The sequence below is a fragment of the Arachis hypogaea genome, chromosome 9, assembly GCF_003086295.3.
Source record: "Arachis hypogaea cultivar Tifrunner chromosome 9, arahy.Tifrunner.gnm2.J5K5, whole genome shotgun sequence".
Lineage (NCBI taxonomy): Eukaryota > Viridiplantae > Streptophyta > Magnoliopsida > Fabales > Fabaceae > Arachis > Arachis hypogaea.
The window spans coordinates 9,875,607-9,889,466 of record NC_092044.1 but is presented as its reverse complement, the minus strand read 5'-3'; the positions used below and the strand labels follow the sequence as shown (position 1 = coordinate 9,889,466).

The window sequence follows — 13,860 nt, the reverse complement described above, 5'->3', positions numbered from 1 at the left end:
ATTTTCATTTTCCCTCTCTGCTACATGTAATCAATTGATTCTTAATCTCGTTTTCCTTTCTATTTGTACTCCGAACTCTTGTAGAAAAACCTGCAGCCTTGGCGTAATTCCTGTAAAATTTTTCAACATCTTCAAGGGTGGTAAAGGTCATTCCAACTTTGGGAACAAACTGGTCATCAACAGCAGAGAGAGGCTGCAGAATACACCATGTCAAAAACTAAAAATACACCCAATCATGTCTGATATAATACACCCAAATGACAACAACTCAACTAAAATAACAAAAAAAAGACATAAACTGTAAATACACCCACACTTCCCCTAAAATACACCAAAAAAATTCTGATCTATACCCGAGCGTCTGCTATAAATTGCAGATAATTAATCAAAACTAATACATTAAATTCAATCTACAGATTTATGTTCACGCGTTAATTTCACAGTCAATGTTCACGAATTAGTCAGCTACACAATGCTATACAAGTAACTGCAACAAAATTAAGAGTAATCGTATGTAAATCAAACCTCAGGAACTTCGTTAGATTCAAATTCATAATCCACTTCGCCCTGATTCAGCTGACAATCTGAGGTTGAATCATCCATTATCTTCAAAACGAGTTCAAATTTTAATTTCAAAAACCAGAAAATCGAAAAGAAAACGAAGCTGGAGTTATAGAGAGAGGAACTCACGTCAATGACGAAGAACAAACCAATGAGAAAGTAGGGAAAAAAAACGATCGAAAAAGCAGGGAAAGACGCGTGAGAAGAAGAACAAAGAAATTTGAAAAGAAGAAGAACGAAGAAGGAAACGCAGGATCTGTTATATAGCGCGTGTAAGGGACTAATACTAGGAGCGTATTTTAGGGAGTTAGTGGTTAGTTGACTTGTAATGCTTACAAGGCCCAATCACTTGTACGTAGAACTTTTCCATTTTTTTAATTCCTAAATTATCTTTAAATTGTATTCAAACCTAAATCATTGTCAGCATAAAAAACATTCATTCTTTCTCCTCATGGTGTTTCCAACCATCTTCTTTACCACCATCTTCACTCTCATACTCTCCTCCCATTCTTCCCCATTATTATTATTATTATTCCAAGTCAAGAAACAACTAGTAATATTAAAAACATAATAATCTAAAACTATGAATTGGATTAGTCCCATTAAATTGAATCACTTTCTCAACGTTACAAAATTCGTCACTTAGAAGATCCAAATCCTCTTTCGTAATCATACCCTTAGATCAACGTGATGCAGCGCAATTGACAACTCAAATTAGATATGTGGGAAGAACTTTAGGTTCAATTCCCACTAAACTTTCTCACCTAGGAAGGACGAAATAAATCAGTGTCATACTCATAGAAGCATATAGGCTCCGTTTGGTTAGTGGGTAGAAATACATAAGACATAGACATAAAGACATAAAATGACATAGACACAGTAGGACATAAAAATCTTAAACTTGTTTGGTATATAAGTACAGGACCCTGCATTCAAATTACAATTTTAATAAAATGACACTAATAACCCTATCATCATTATCACATCTCTATCTCTATCACCATCACCATTGTTATGTTAACTCAGATTATCACCATTAATAACTTTTAATGCAATTACAAATTCAATTCAACAAATCAACAAACTAACACAAAATCACTCTAACAACAAGATTAATCAAAATTTAAATAAAAAATAAATAAAAAGAACAGAGAACTCTCCCCCCAATTATCTTCTTCTCATCTCGCATGCAAAAAGCACGATCTAATTACAGTCACAAACAAAAAATTGAAATTGAAATTAAAAACAGACAATTATTCTCATCACAAAAAAATCCCTCAAAGAACTGGAAAGAAAAAAACAGCAAAATAGATGACCATATGGTAGAAGAGAGGCAACGGCGTGAAAGAGAGACGGAGGTAGATCTGGAAAGAGAGGTGCGAGTTTGATTTAGAAATGCCTCAATATCAAACATGGGAGGAAGCCTCAACAACGACACTGAGGCAGAGAACGGAGAAGACAACCATAGCGGAGGCGGCGTGACAAAGGAACGCGACAGTGGTTGCGACAACGTATGAAGGAAGAGATGACAGTAGTGGCGACGATGATGGCGGCGAAGAAGTGGAATGGAGAGAGACTGTGGTTGAATGAAGAAAGAGTTGGAGAAGAAGATGAGAGTATATGATAGAAGGAGGTGAATCAGAAAAAGAGAAAGGAGAAGATGAGAGGATAAGGGAAAAAGGATAAAATTTGAATTAAAGAAAAAAAAGAAGGGATAAGATTAGAAAAGTTTGTGTATTATAATTTGTGTCTTAGTGTCTTAGGTTAAAGGAGAGACACTAAAGACATGTATTTTATGTGCTTCTGTGTGTCACCGTGTCCATCAAAAATTTATGTCTAATGAACCAAACGGTGGACATGTACCACCGTGTCCATCTCTTGATGGACATGTATGACAAAACAAACACTACCATAGGATTCCATTCAGGGAAAACTAAAAAAGGAAATATTTATGATATATTAAATAAATGAATATTTTGAAGTAATGAATAAATATTACTAAAAAAAATAAAATGGATATGGATTTCGTTAATAATAAAAGTAATTTTTAAGTATACGACACCGTTTAGAGTTAGGTTTCATTGATTGTCTCACATAAATACTTCTCTTGTGAAAGTTGTGCTGCTAAGCCGTCACAATTTTTTTTTACAACATATTGACCATAGTAAGAGCTTTAGGTTGTTATTTCTTTCTCATTCTCTATCTTGAATCATCAAAGATTCAAAGTCTATGGTTTATCTGTTTAATTAGTATATGGCCTTTGACTGTTTTTTTTTTTTTTAAACATCCCTAGTTTGTGGCTGACAAAATTTGTTCGATGGCCAATCTTCATCAACAGGATAATGGAGATACCTTAACAATTGAGGTATTAACTATTAAGTGATTTCATCTTTTGATTCAAAATCTCTAATTAATTTCAATAAACATGTGAATATCTCCTTGGGGATTTCTTTTAAATAAATTAATTAGATTTATTTTTTATTGATATATTTTTTTAATTATTTATATTTCTTATATTATTATTTATCTCGTTTATAGCAACGACAAAATATATATATAAATATATTATATTGTAAACCAAATAAACAATGTATAAAGTAAACAACTTGTGATTAAAAAATCTCTTTATATGATACGTGATTTGAAAAATAATTAAATTATTATTTAATTTGCAAAATATATAGGCTATAGCCAACGAATTATAATTTAAATAGTATAATTTTTTTATACTCACTTAAAAATTACGGGTTTGAGTCTCTCTATATTTGATAAAAATTAAATAAATAAATAAATATGCGATAGCAAGTGTTTTGATCACATTGTCTTCAAATTTGAATTAAAAAAATCTAAATTTGAGCTTTTATGTCAAATTGGAGAGTTGTACATTAGATTAATTTTTTAATAAAAAAATACAATAATAATTTTTTAGGAGTAAATGAATCAAATGATAATTTTTAAGAAATCGTTAATTATTTTATTTAAAAAATTCATAAATTTTTCATAATTTAAAACAAAATTTGGATTTTTTTAACGTATAAATATATACAAATATGTGATTATTGAATTTTTACATTAACAATGCGCTCTTAGATTTAGAAATTTTATAAAACTTGTAATCAAATTTCAACTATTGATTATATTGTACCCATATAGAAAGATATAAGTATATAACAACAAATTGTTATTGTTTTTATTTTTTTTTATAGTACTCTTAATTTAATAGGCTACAAAATATTCTGTTGTAAATTTAACATTTATTTAAGTAGATAAATTAATTGATCATTCAGTCTACCCAAAATTAATCCATTAATATTTTATTATGTCAATGTGATTTTCAACCAAATCCTTGGCCAATTCCCCAAAAGACAAGGCCGTGGTTTTGTTTTAGAGATCAAATATATATTAAATAGTTGAAATTTGATTACAAGATTTTATAATTGTGTTATTTTTAGGGGTGTTCATGGATTGGATCCGATTCGTATCTCCGTAGTATTTATTTGAATTCGATCTAAAAATTGCGAATATCGATCCGATCTGCATGATTATCGGATCGGATTACGGATTTTATGTAGGTATCCACGTATTCGCAGATTCACAAAAATAAATAAATAAGTGAATATTCTTTTTATATTTTATTTCAACTAATAATGATCATATATGTTGTATTATTTTATTTTTATTATTTAAAAAAAATACGTTTAATAATATTTTAAGAGTAAATATGTTTAAAAGAGTAGAAAAATAGTATTTTGTTGATTTTTTTAAATAAAAATAATCTTTTTAAATATTTATATATTTTGCGGATATATCCGAGATCTGATCTGATCCGCAAATATATCTATTGGATCGGATCTAAGATTAAAAATTACAGTTAGTACGGATCAGATTGAGATTTTGGCCATATTCGATCTGCATTCACTATTTTTAAAAGCTTTTGCATCATTTTTACAAAACTTATATGTTGTTCTAATAAAATTTATTTGTTGTTTTTTAAAAATAAAATTTCTGTTGCTTTTATAAAATTTCAGTGTTTTTTTTTTCTAAAAATTCAAATTTGCAAATATTACATCACCCTTGAATCATCATATTATGAGGTTCCTCTTATCTGATTATTTAACTCATTTTTATTAAATATGTTTGGATATAATTGTATACAGACAAGAAGAGAAATTGCCCTGATTCAACATGCATCATATTGTCAAACTTTAAGTTGCACATTTCCAAAGTGTTTGAGGGTGAGGAAACTTATCAGGCATAAGGAAGATTGTATGATTGGTATTGATGAAGGAGATTGTTCGGAATGCATGGAAATTTGGGATTTGCTTAAGCTTCATGCTAAATATTGCAACACATCAGATCCTGAGTGTGAAGTACATTGTTGCAGGTTTGTCTATCATCCATGCTTGCCTATCTTAACCTATTACTATAGTGAAACTTAGTTATGATCTAAGATCTTTTAATATATTAATTTACACCCCCATTTCTTTTTTTTTTTTACAAGATAAAATAAATCTTTTATGTTTAAATTTTTAAAAAATTTTTAGAAATATGTTCAAGTTTTAATTTGATTCAATTTTTCATCTTATTATTTAAATTAAATTTTATTTTTATTCTTTTAGCTAATTTTTTAACAATAAAAATTAAGTCAATTTTTTTTACCAATTTTATTTTTGTTAATTCTACATCATTGTCGTCATCATTATCATCATCTCTTATACTTTCGACAATCTGTTATTATTTTTTACCTACAGATAATACCACCACCACCATACCATCGCCATTATCATTATCATCGTCAAAACGATTTTACTAGACCACCCTTTTTCATTTCACTGCCATCTCTTTCATCCACCACCACGAAAAATTGAATCACCCTCATTTCTTCTAGCCACCAGCCACCACTACCACCATTATCATTATGAACATCATCTCAACAATTTTACCGAATAATCACCCCATTTAACAATCAACCACCCAATTTTAATCAACACACAAATCCTAACTCGATTATCACCACTGCTACCACCACTATCGACATACACAAAATCAACAATAACAAAGATACAGATAAAGAAAAAACATATCGAAATAAAAGAAAGAAAAGAAAGTGCCATGAAATTTCGCAGAGAAAAATAGAGTGTGCGTTGGAGGAGGATGAAGGTGAGATGATGGTGAAAGTGAGATGCCATGATAGTAGAAGGAAGTAAATTAGTAAAAATTATAAATATACAGAAAAAAAGAGAGAAATTTTTTTTTGAAGGAAGAGGCCAAGGAAAGGTGACATTGAGGTGAGAAAGTGTGGTTTTGATAACATTGTTTGGTGGTGGTGTCATGGCTAAGGGGTAGGAGGCACCTAGTATGGGTGGTGGGGTGGTGACCACTGGTATTGTGATGATGTGGTGGTGTGCACTGTTATTATGGTGGTATAGTGTGATGGGTAGGGATGGCAATAGGGTAAGGCGGGACGGGGATGCCTCCTTACTTCTGGCTCCGCCCCTAGATTTGTTCTCCGTTTCCGTCTCGATCTCCACTATGGGAGAATATTGCCCCATCTTTATTTTTTGCAGGGTCCAATTTTCTGCGGGGATCCGCTCCCCATCTTTTTATATTAATAATTTATATGAAAATTGTAATAAAAATAAAAAAAATCACAAAACATTATTACAACATACAAATAAAGTATTGTCCAAGATTACAAGTTCTAAAATATAAAATAATACACCATAGTCTTGGAGAGAAGAGATTAAAAATGTGGGACAGCACACTGTTAATGTTATAGAGAAAAGGAAAGATATTTTTTAAATTAGAATTAGATTTTTCAATATATATATATATATATATATATATATTATGTAAAATCACTAAAAAATCTATATTAAAAATAAATTATTAAGAATATTTAAATAAATCTAATAATTCGAGACTTAGTGGGGATGAGACGGGGATTCCCGCATCTGCTTCGGAGAAATTTTATCTTCATCCCCATTTTTGTAGAGAAAATTTTTCGTCTTCGAGTCTTCATTTGGAGCGATCTCTATGAAAATTCTCATATTTTGGGGAGTTTTGCCATCCCTAAACTGATGGGATTGAGAGATGAAGATAATACCTGATGATGATAAATATAAGAGGGGGCAAAATTAGTAAAATTATATTGACTTTATTTTGATCATTAAAAAATTAAAGGCAAGTGCAAAATCAAAATTTATTATAACATTAAGGATAAAATTGAATCAAATTAAAATTTAAGGATATTTTAAAAAAATTTCAAAAATTGAGTACAAAAGTATAATTTACCTTCTTTTTTATATTTTACAACATACATTCCGCCACGTAAAAATAAGATAATTAGACTTAAGAAAAAGTTAATTTTTTTTATATCCACCAAAATAGCGCACACACACACAAATATATATATATAGAAAATATATTAATTTTAAAATTGATTGTCATGAGAATGCTAGTTAAAACTAGAAGTTACATATTCTTAAGTTATAAATTTTAAATAGAATAAAGTATGTTTTTGTCCCTAATATTTACGATTTTTTTAAGATACTTTTAATGTTTGCGATTTTTCTTTTAAAATTCACTCATTCTCTACCTTGTCTAGTATTTTGAAATTGCGGTTATGGTGGCGCTATAACCTTATGGCATGGCGGGTTTTGATCTTATCGCCATATAGTGGTCGTCGCAACGTGGTTTTCATGACGGGCGCAATTGCGGTGGCGCCATAGCGGAACGCAATGTAAATGGCGGAAATGGTGGATTTTTTTCGAATTTTCCAAAAAAAATTTGAGGATGTTTCTGGTAAATTAGGAAATCTAAATGATCCCACTAACCCTAATAATCAGTCTCTTATTCAAAAACTCCCTCCTCTGCCTCATCTTTACAAAAACTTCACTCCGTCTCTATTCTTTTCTGCGACGCTCCCCTCTGCGCCACCCATCACCGTCACTCATCGCGCCGCTCGTCGTCACCGCTGCACTGTTAACCATGGTTCCCTCTCTGGTTCGTTCATCTTATTTCAACTTCTCTGCTGCCCCTTCTTTTCTCTCTTTCCTATTACCCTTTCTTTATAGACGTTATCAATAATCAGTATTAAACATCTCTTCTTACAATTTTTTTCCATTCAGTTCACTATGTCCACTTCTAGACAAGTCTGCCTCCGCTGGTCCTGCAACTGGCATTGCCTTTGTTGGTCCTGAAGTGTCCGTTCTAATAGAATTGACCCATGCTGAAAATATATTGGTACTGAAGAAGAAGAAAATACCAATGACACTGTATGTAATTTTTGTGAAAAAATTATGAAAGGAGGCATTACACGGACAAAATAGCACTTAATGATCAAGCCTAGAAACGTTGCTGGATGTAAAATGATCCCAAAGAATGTTATTGCTGAACTATGGGAGTATTATAATCAGAAAAAGAATCAAGAAAGACAAAGTGCCACACCAGGAAGCACCAAAGAACAAAGTTTTAATACTAAAGAATTTGACTTAGAGAGTTTGGGATTTGGATTGCCAGAGGAAGATGCTCAAGGGATTGATGAACTTCATAATCCAACTCCAATGGCAGTAGCTAGAAGGGGTGCAAGTAGTATGACAGGTCTAATGGACTTGTTTGTTAGAAGACCTAAAATTGCCATTGCAAGAAACAAAAGAGAGAAATTGAGGCAGCAGAACATCAAGGAAGCATGTCATAAGGAAGCAGTTCGTAGAGTTCATCGATACATAGCACGGTGGTTTTACCAAGCTGGGATTTCCATTGAACCTAATGAAGTTAAAGAGTTTTCAAGACATGTTGTGAGCTGTTGGAAGCTTTGGTCCTAATTTACCTGCTCCCAATTATCATGCTTCTAAGGGTTTCGCTACTTAATGAGGAGTTGGAATACAGTAAAGGATTGTTGAAGGATCATAAAGAACAATGAAAAAAGTATGACTGCTATATTATGTCAGATGCTTAGATGGATAAAAGGCAAAGGAGCATTATTAATTTTCTTGTAAACTCTCTAGCTGGAACAATATTTTTGAAGTCTATTGATGCTTTTGATTATATGAAGATCGGTGAGAAATTATTTGAGCTTGTTGATGATGTTGTGGAGAAAATTTGTGAGCAAAACGTTATTCAAGTTGTAACGGACAATGGGAGCAATTATGTTCTTACTGGTAAGTTATTGATAGAGAAAAGATCGAATTTGTTTTGGACCCCTTGTACTGCCCACTGTTTGGATTTGATGCTTGAGGATATTGGGAAGCTACCATTAATTCAAAAAACTATAAAAAGGGTTATTTCTTTGGTTAACTTCACTTATCATCACTTTAGCACGTTATCTATGTTGAGACACTTCACAAATGACAAGGAGTTGGTAAGACATACAGTCACCCGATTTGCCACTTCATTTTTCTCTTTGGAAAGGCTTTATGAGGAGAAAGGAAATATGAGAAGAATGTTCACCTCGGAGAAATTGGCAAAGAATAAGTTGTCAAAGGAGGTAAACGAGAGGGAGTCAACAAAAATTGTTATCATGCCTTCCTTTTGGAATCATGTCAAGTACACCCTTAAGATCATGGGCCCTCTTGTTCGGGTGCTTAGACTTGTTAATAGGGAGAAGAAGCCACCAATGAGATATATTTATGAAGCAATAGAAAAGACCAAAGAATGCATCATGAAAACATTTCTTAATGATGAGAGCAAGTACAATGATGTTTTTAAAATCATTGACAACAGATGGAATTGCCAACTTTATTATCTGTTGTAACAGCTAGTCATTTTTTAAATCCCGAGTTGTTTTAGGGTAACGCTCACATTGAATGGATTTAGAAGTCATAAAGGGGTGGTTTGAGTGCATCATTAGATTGGTGCCAAGTCAAGTTGCGCAACAGAAGATATTGGAGGAGCAAGCACTATACAAAGCTGGCTATGGACTTTTTGGATCAGATTTTACAAAATTTCAGAGGAAAAAGATTTCACCCGATAAGATTGTTATAAATTTACAAAGCTTTATAATTTAGTTTGATTAAAATCTTAGACAAATTTATTTTAATTTTATAGTATTTTGGTGGCGGACATATGGGCATGAAGCTCTAAACATGCGAGACCTTGTTATCAAGATCTTGAACTTGACTTGTAGTACTTCAAGATGTGAGCGTAATTAGAGTATATTTGAGCATATTCATACTAAAAAAAAGAAATAAGCTTGTTCATGAAAGGATGGAAAGTTTGGTCTTCATAAAGTATAACCAACAACTCATCGAGATGTACAACCTTAAAGATGAAGTTAATCCTATTGTACTAAATGACATTGATGAGTGTAATGAGTGACTAGTTGGAGAAATTAGGACTGCCACCTTTCGAGATAATGATTATGCGGATGATGATGCTGATTTGGTTCATCAAGATGACAACACTTTGAGTTGGAACCTTGTGTTTGAAACAATGGGGGACATGAGCCTATGACAAATACTAGGAGAAGACAACAAATTAGAAAAAAAAAGAATTTACAACTGCAAGGGATAGTGCAAAAGGTGAATTAAGTGGTTTAAGGCTTCAAAAAAAAAAAGAAAGACAGTCATTGTGGAAGAGGAAGAAGAACCAGAATTTGAAGATGAAGAGAATTTTGAATGAAGAAGAATAAGAAGAGGAGATTCAATTTAATGATACTGAATCAGAGGATGATGAGGGGGGCAGAGGGACACGATAACAATCGTGTTAATTTGGATGAAGTTGATGAGAGCTAGAATTTAGATGGTTTATAGTTTTTATGTTTTTTGTCTTCTATTTTATGGCTTCATTATGACTTTTGAGTTATCATTTGAACTTGATGTTATGTTTATTTGCTAAATTTGCTACATTAATTTGATGTTTTATAACTAGAAAGTTACTTATATAGATAGATTTTATAGTTTATTATATTTGTAATTTTTCTTCATGTTTTTTTTTGTACATATATATGTGTTTTTTAGGTAATACGCCATTTTTGCCATTTTCTGCAATGCCATCCGCTATAATTTTATGGTGGATTTTTGGCTCACCGCCATGAGCCATCATCCACAATAAAAAACTATGACCATGTCCTCCTCTATTTCTGCCTCGCCCTTCAAGTACGCCTTTACCTTTCGTTCTTCGACCTTTACCCTCACCCTGGCCCCACGTTTGCTTTTTTCTCTCAACGTCCCTACCGTTGTCCTCTCTCCTTCTTCCTCTATCTAGCTTTCTTTGTAAGGCTAAATTTCCATTTTGGTCTTTGAGATTCACGCGATTATCCTTTAGTTTCCGAAATTCAAAAACCCCTATAATGGTTCCCCATATTCAGATCCGGGCACCAATTCGGTCCCTCGATCCTTCAGACAATAGCCAACAAACAAAGTGTTGAGATGGCATCCCTTGCCACATTGGACGATGCAACAACTAACTGACGTGACTTAATTTGTATTTGTACCCAATGTGGTCTTTGAAACTCTAATTCCAATCTTCCTCAACTTCCTTCTTCTTGTCTTCTTCTTTTTCTTATCACTGTCACCACTGCCTTCCTCCTTTTCCCCTTTTTTTCCTCTGACGTCGCTAGTGCACCATTCTTTTCACCGTCGGAGATGACTCCAAGCCCCACACCGGCTCTTCTACTCCTTCTTTCATTGTACCACCAACTCTTTTTCTTTCCCACTCGGCCATGGTGGCTTCGGTGCCATCTTCTCCACCACCCTCCCTCCTTCAGTGAGAACCCTTGTCGTAATGAAGTTTATGGACCCCACAACAACCTCACTGCAAGGTGAACGTGAGTTTCACAATGAGCTTTTCTTTGCCTTGGGAATCCACCAATCCCCCTTTATCATCGTCGTTTTGAAATTCTAATCAACCCAAAACGACATCATTTTCTCCTCGTCTACAACCTCATGGCAAACGGAAACCTCCAAGACGCTCTATTGCATAGGAAGTACCTTGAACTCGCGCTTCTCTGTTGCATTGGACAAAGCAAAACGTGTTCTTTTCCTTCATAGTTGCGGCCCCCTTTGATTTATAGTGATATTAAGTTCAGTAATATTCTTTTTGATGCTGAATCAATGCTAGGATTGAAAATTTTATATAGTAGGGGTGATTTTGAGAAGAAAATGAGAGTTTTTTGAAGTGTAATTGTAGTGGGATTGTTGTTGTCATTGATAATTGTGAAATGAAAAAGAAGAAGAAGACAAAAAAGAGGAAGGGGGATGAAAAAGATTGTAATTAGAGTTCTTGGAGCTACATTGGGTACAACTACAAATTAAGCCACGTCAGCTAGTTGTTACAACATCCAGCATGGTAAGGAGGGTGCCATCTCAACATTCCGTTTGTTGACTCATCGTCTAAAAGGGTTGAAGGACCAAACTGGTGTCGAGACCTGAATCTGGGTACTACTATAAAAAATTTTAAATTTCGGAGATCATAATGGATAATCGCGTGAATCTTAGGATCAAAATAAGAATTTAGTCGTCTTTTTTAATTTTGTTTTTTTTAATTAAAAAAATCAGTTGCTATTGTTGTAGGTGAGGAATATGTGGTAGAAATTTGAGTAGAGTCTAGAGTGGAATGAGTTGTTATTATTGATTAATGAATGGGGTGAACGACATCAAATAACGCACTATCATGGTGTGGGTGGGGAATGGAGTGTGGTAGTTGCTACTATGATGGGGTACCACGGTGATGAGGGGGATTTTAATGTTGTGACAATGCTGATAGTGGTGTAGGTGGTAGTGCAGTGGTGGTGGTGGTGGTGGTGGTGGTTAGATAAAGGTGGAGGGATGGGTTTGAAAAGATTTCTGACTAAGTGAGTTTGAGGTTAAAGTTGGATTAAGAATTTAATATTTGAGTTAGAATTAGGACTAGATTAGAGAAAGTTAAATTTAAATGTTAATGATAAAATTAAATCAAATTGTACGTTAAAAACAAAAATATTTTTTACTATTTTAAATATGATTGATAGTAAAATTGTTAAATATTTCTAGAGTTAGTGATGTGACAATACATAGGGTTTGAAGTCTTTGTCCAAGTAGGGCTAGCATCATAAGGATAGGATAGGATTTAGACTTTAGACTCTATCTTAATCCTACTCACTGGTTAAATTATCTCTAAAATTCAACCATACTCTATTTGAGAGTTGAGAATCTCTCAACTCTAACTTTATCCACACTCTAAAGTTCTACACTCGACCCACCACAAATAAAATTTTTCAATAAAACATAATATATAATCATTTCATAGTTCATAAACATACTAATAAAATACAAAATTAAATCCATATTAAAATTAAAAGATGTGAATTCAATTTTCATCAACTTCATTATATATGTATAATAATTTTTAATAACATATTTTATAATATCACGGATGTGGTATGATCGGATTGTGTTAGGCTTATATCCACACCCGATCCTACCCGCATCTCAATCTAACTCAATGCAAATCGAATTGTCAATTCTATTCGAATGGATTAATTTGGATTGAATACCTATAGATAGGATTAAAATTACCAACTCTATATCCAAGCGATAACAATGTGAATGTATGATACACCTTCTTCGACTTCATTCGACCTCAATCATGATTTAATACAATGTTAAAACAAATGAAAATTTACTTGATATTCCTAAAAAAATTGATTTGTTAAACAAATCTACCAAAACTATCCAATAATCTCCATTTTTGTTTTAGATAGATATATTTTAATTCCACATTGTATTTTTTATGATTAATTTTAGTATTTAATTCATTGTGAAATTCAAATACATGTATAAAAAATAAACTTTTAAATAAGTTATTATATATTTATGTATAATATATATTATTTTATATATTTTTAATGTATATTTTATATTTTAACATGTACTTTTATTGATTAATAATTAATTTTTAACATGCATATAAGATTATTGTTTTAGTAAAGTAATCAATTGATTTTTGTTAATTATTTGGAGTGAGTTCAGAGCCATGAAAGCAGAGTTAGCGAAAGCGAAGCGACAGAGTAATTTGAACCGAAGAGCGGAAGTAATGGGATTTGTCTTGGAGGCTGTTGTAGCAGCTTCGAATTCAAATGTGCATGACGTGCATCTCAATCTCTCTGCTTTGGAGACCTGCATTAATGAGTATATCATATGAATCAACTTCAAGGCTTAATCATAAGCAAAACTTGGTTTATTTTTATTTTATATGGCAGGACTTCTATAAGACCAAAGCAATTACTTCTTATAATCTAAATTTCTATTTTAAACCTTTATCTGAACAATGTTATACAATGTGATCATAACATTAATTTTGCATGGATTTGTTAAACTA

At 32.4% G+C, this 13,860-nt stretch overlaps 1 protein-coding gene across 3 annotated transcripts; it reads left to right on the top strand.

Annotated features, from left to right (window-relative positions):
* Window positions 1-2,654: 2,654 nt before the first annotated feature.
* Window positions 2,655-13,860, top strand: LOC112710297 (histone acetyltransferase HAC12). Of its 3 annotated transcripts, none has more exons than XM_025762458.3 (4): window positions 2,655-2,725; window positions 2,855-2,926; window positions 4,719-4,945; window positions 13,512-13,860. In XM_025762458.3, exons 2-4 carry the CDS (start codon window positions 2,879-2,881, stop codon window positions 13,681-13,683), a joined length of 447 nt encoding a protein of 148 aa, XP_025618243.1. In that variant the 5' UTR covers window positions 2,655-2,725; window positions 2,855-2,878; the 3' UTR covers window positions 13,684-13,860. The 3 variants fall into 3 exon arrangements, with proteins under 3 accessions (XP_025618243.1, XP_025618241.1, XP_072057964.1); XM_025762456.2 differs by having other exon boundaries at window positions 2,692-2,738; XM_072201863.1 differs by lacking the exon at window positions 2,655-2,725 and having other exon boundaries at window positions 2,748-2,926.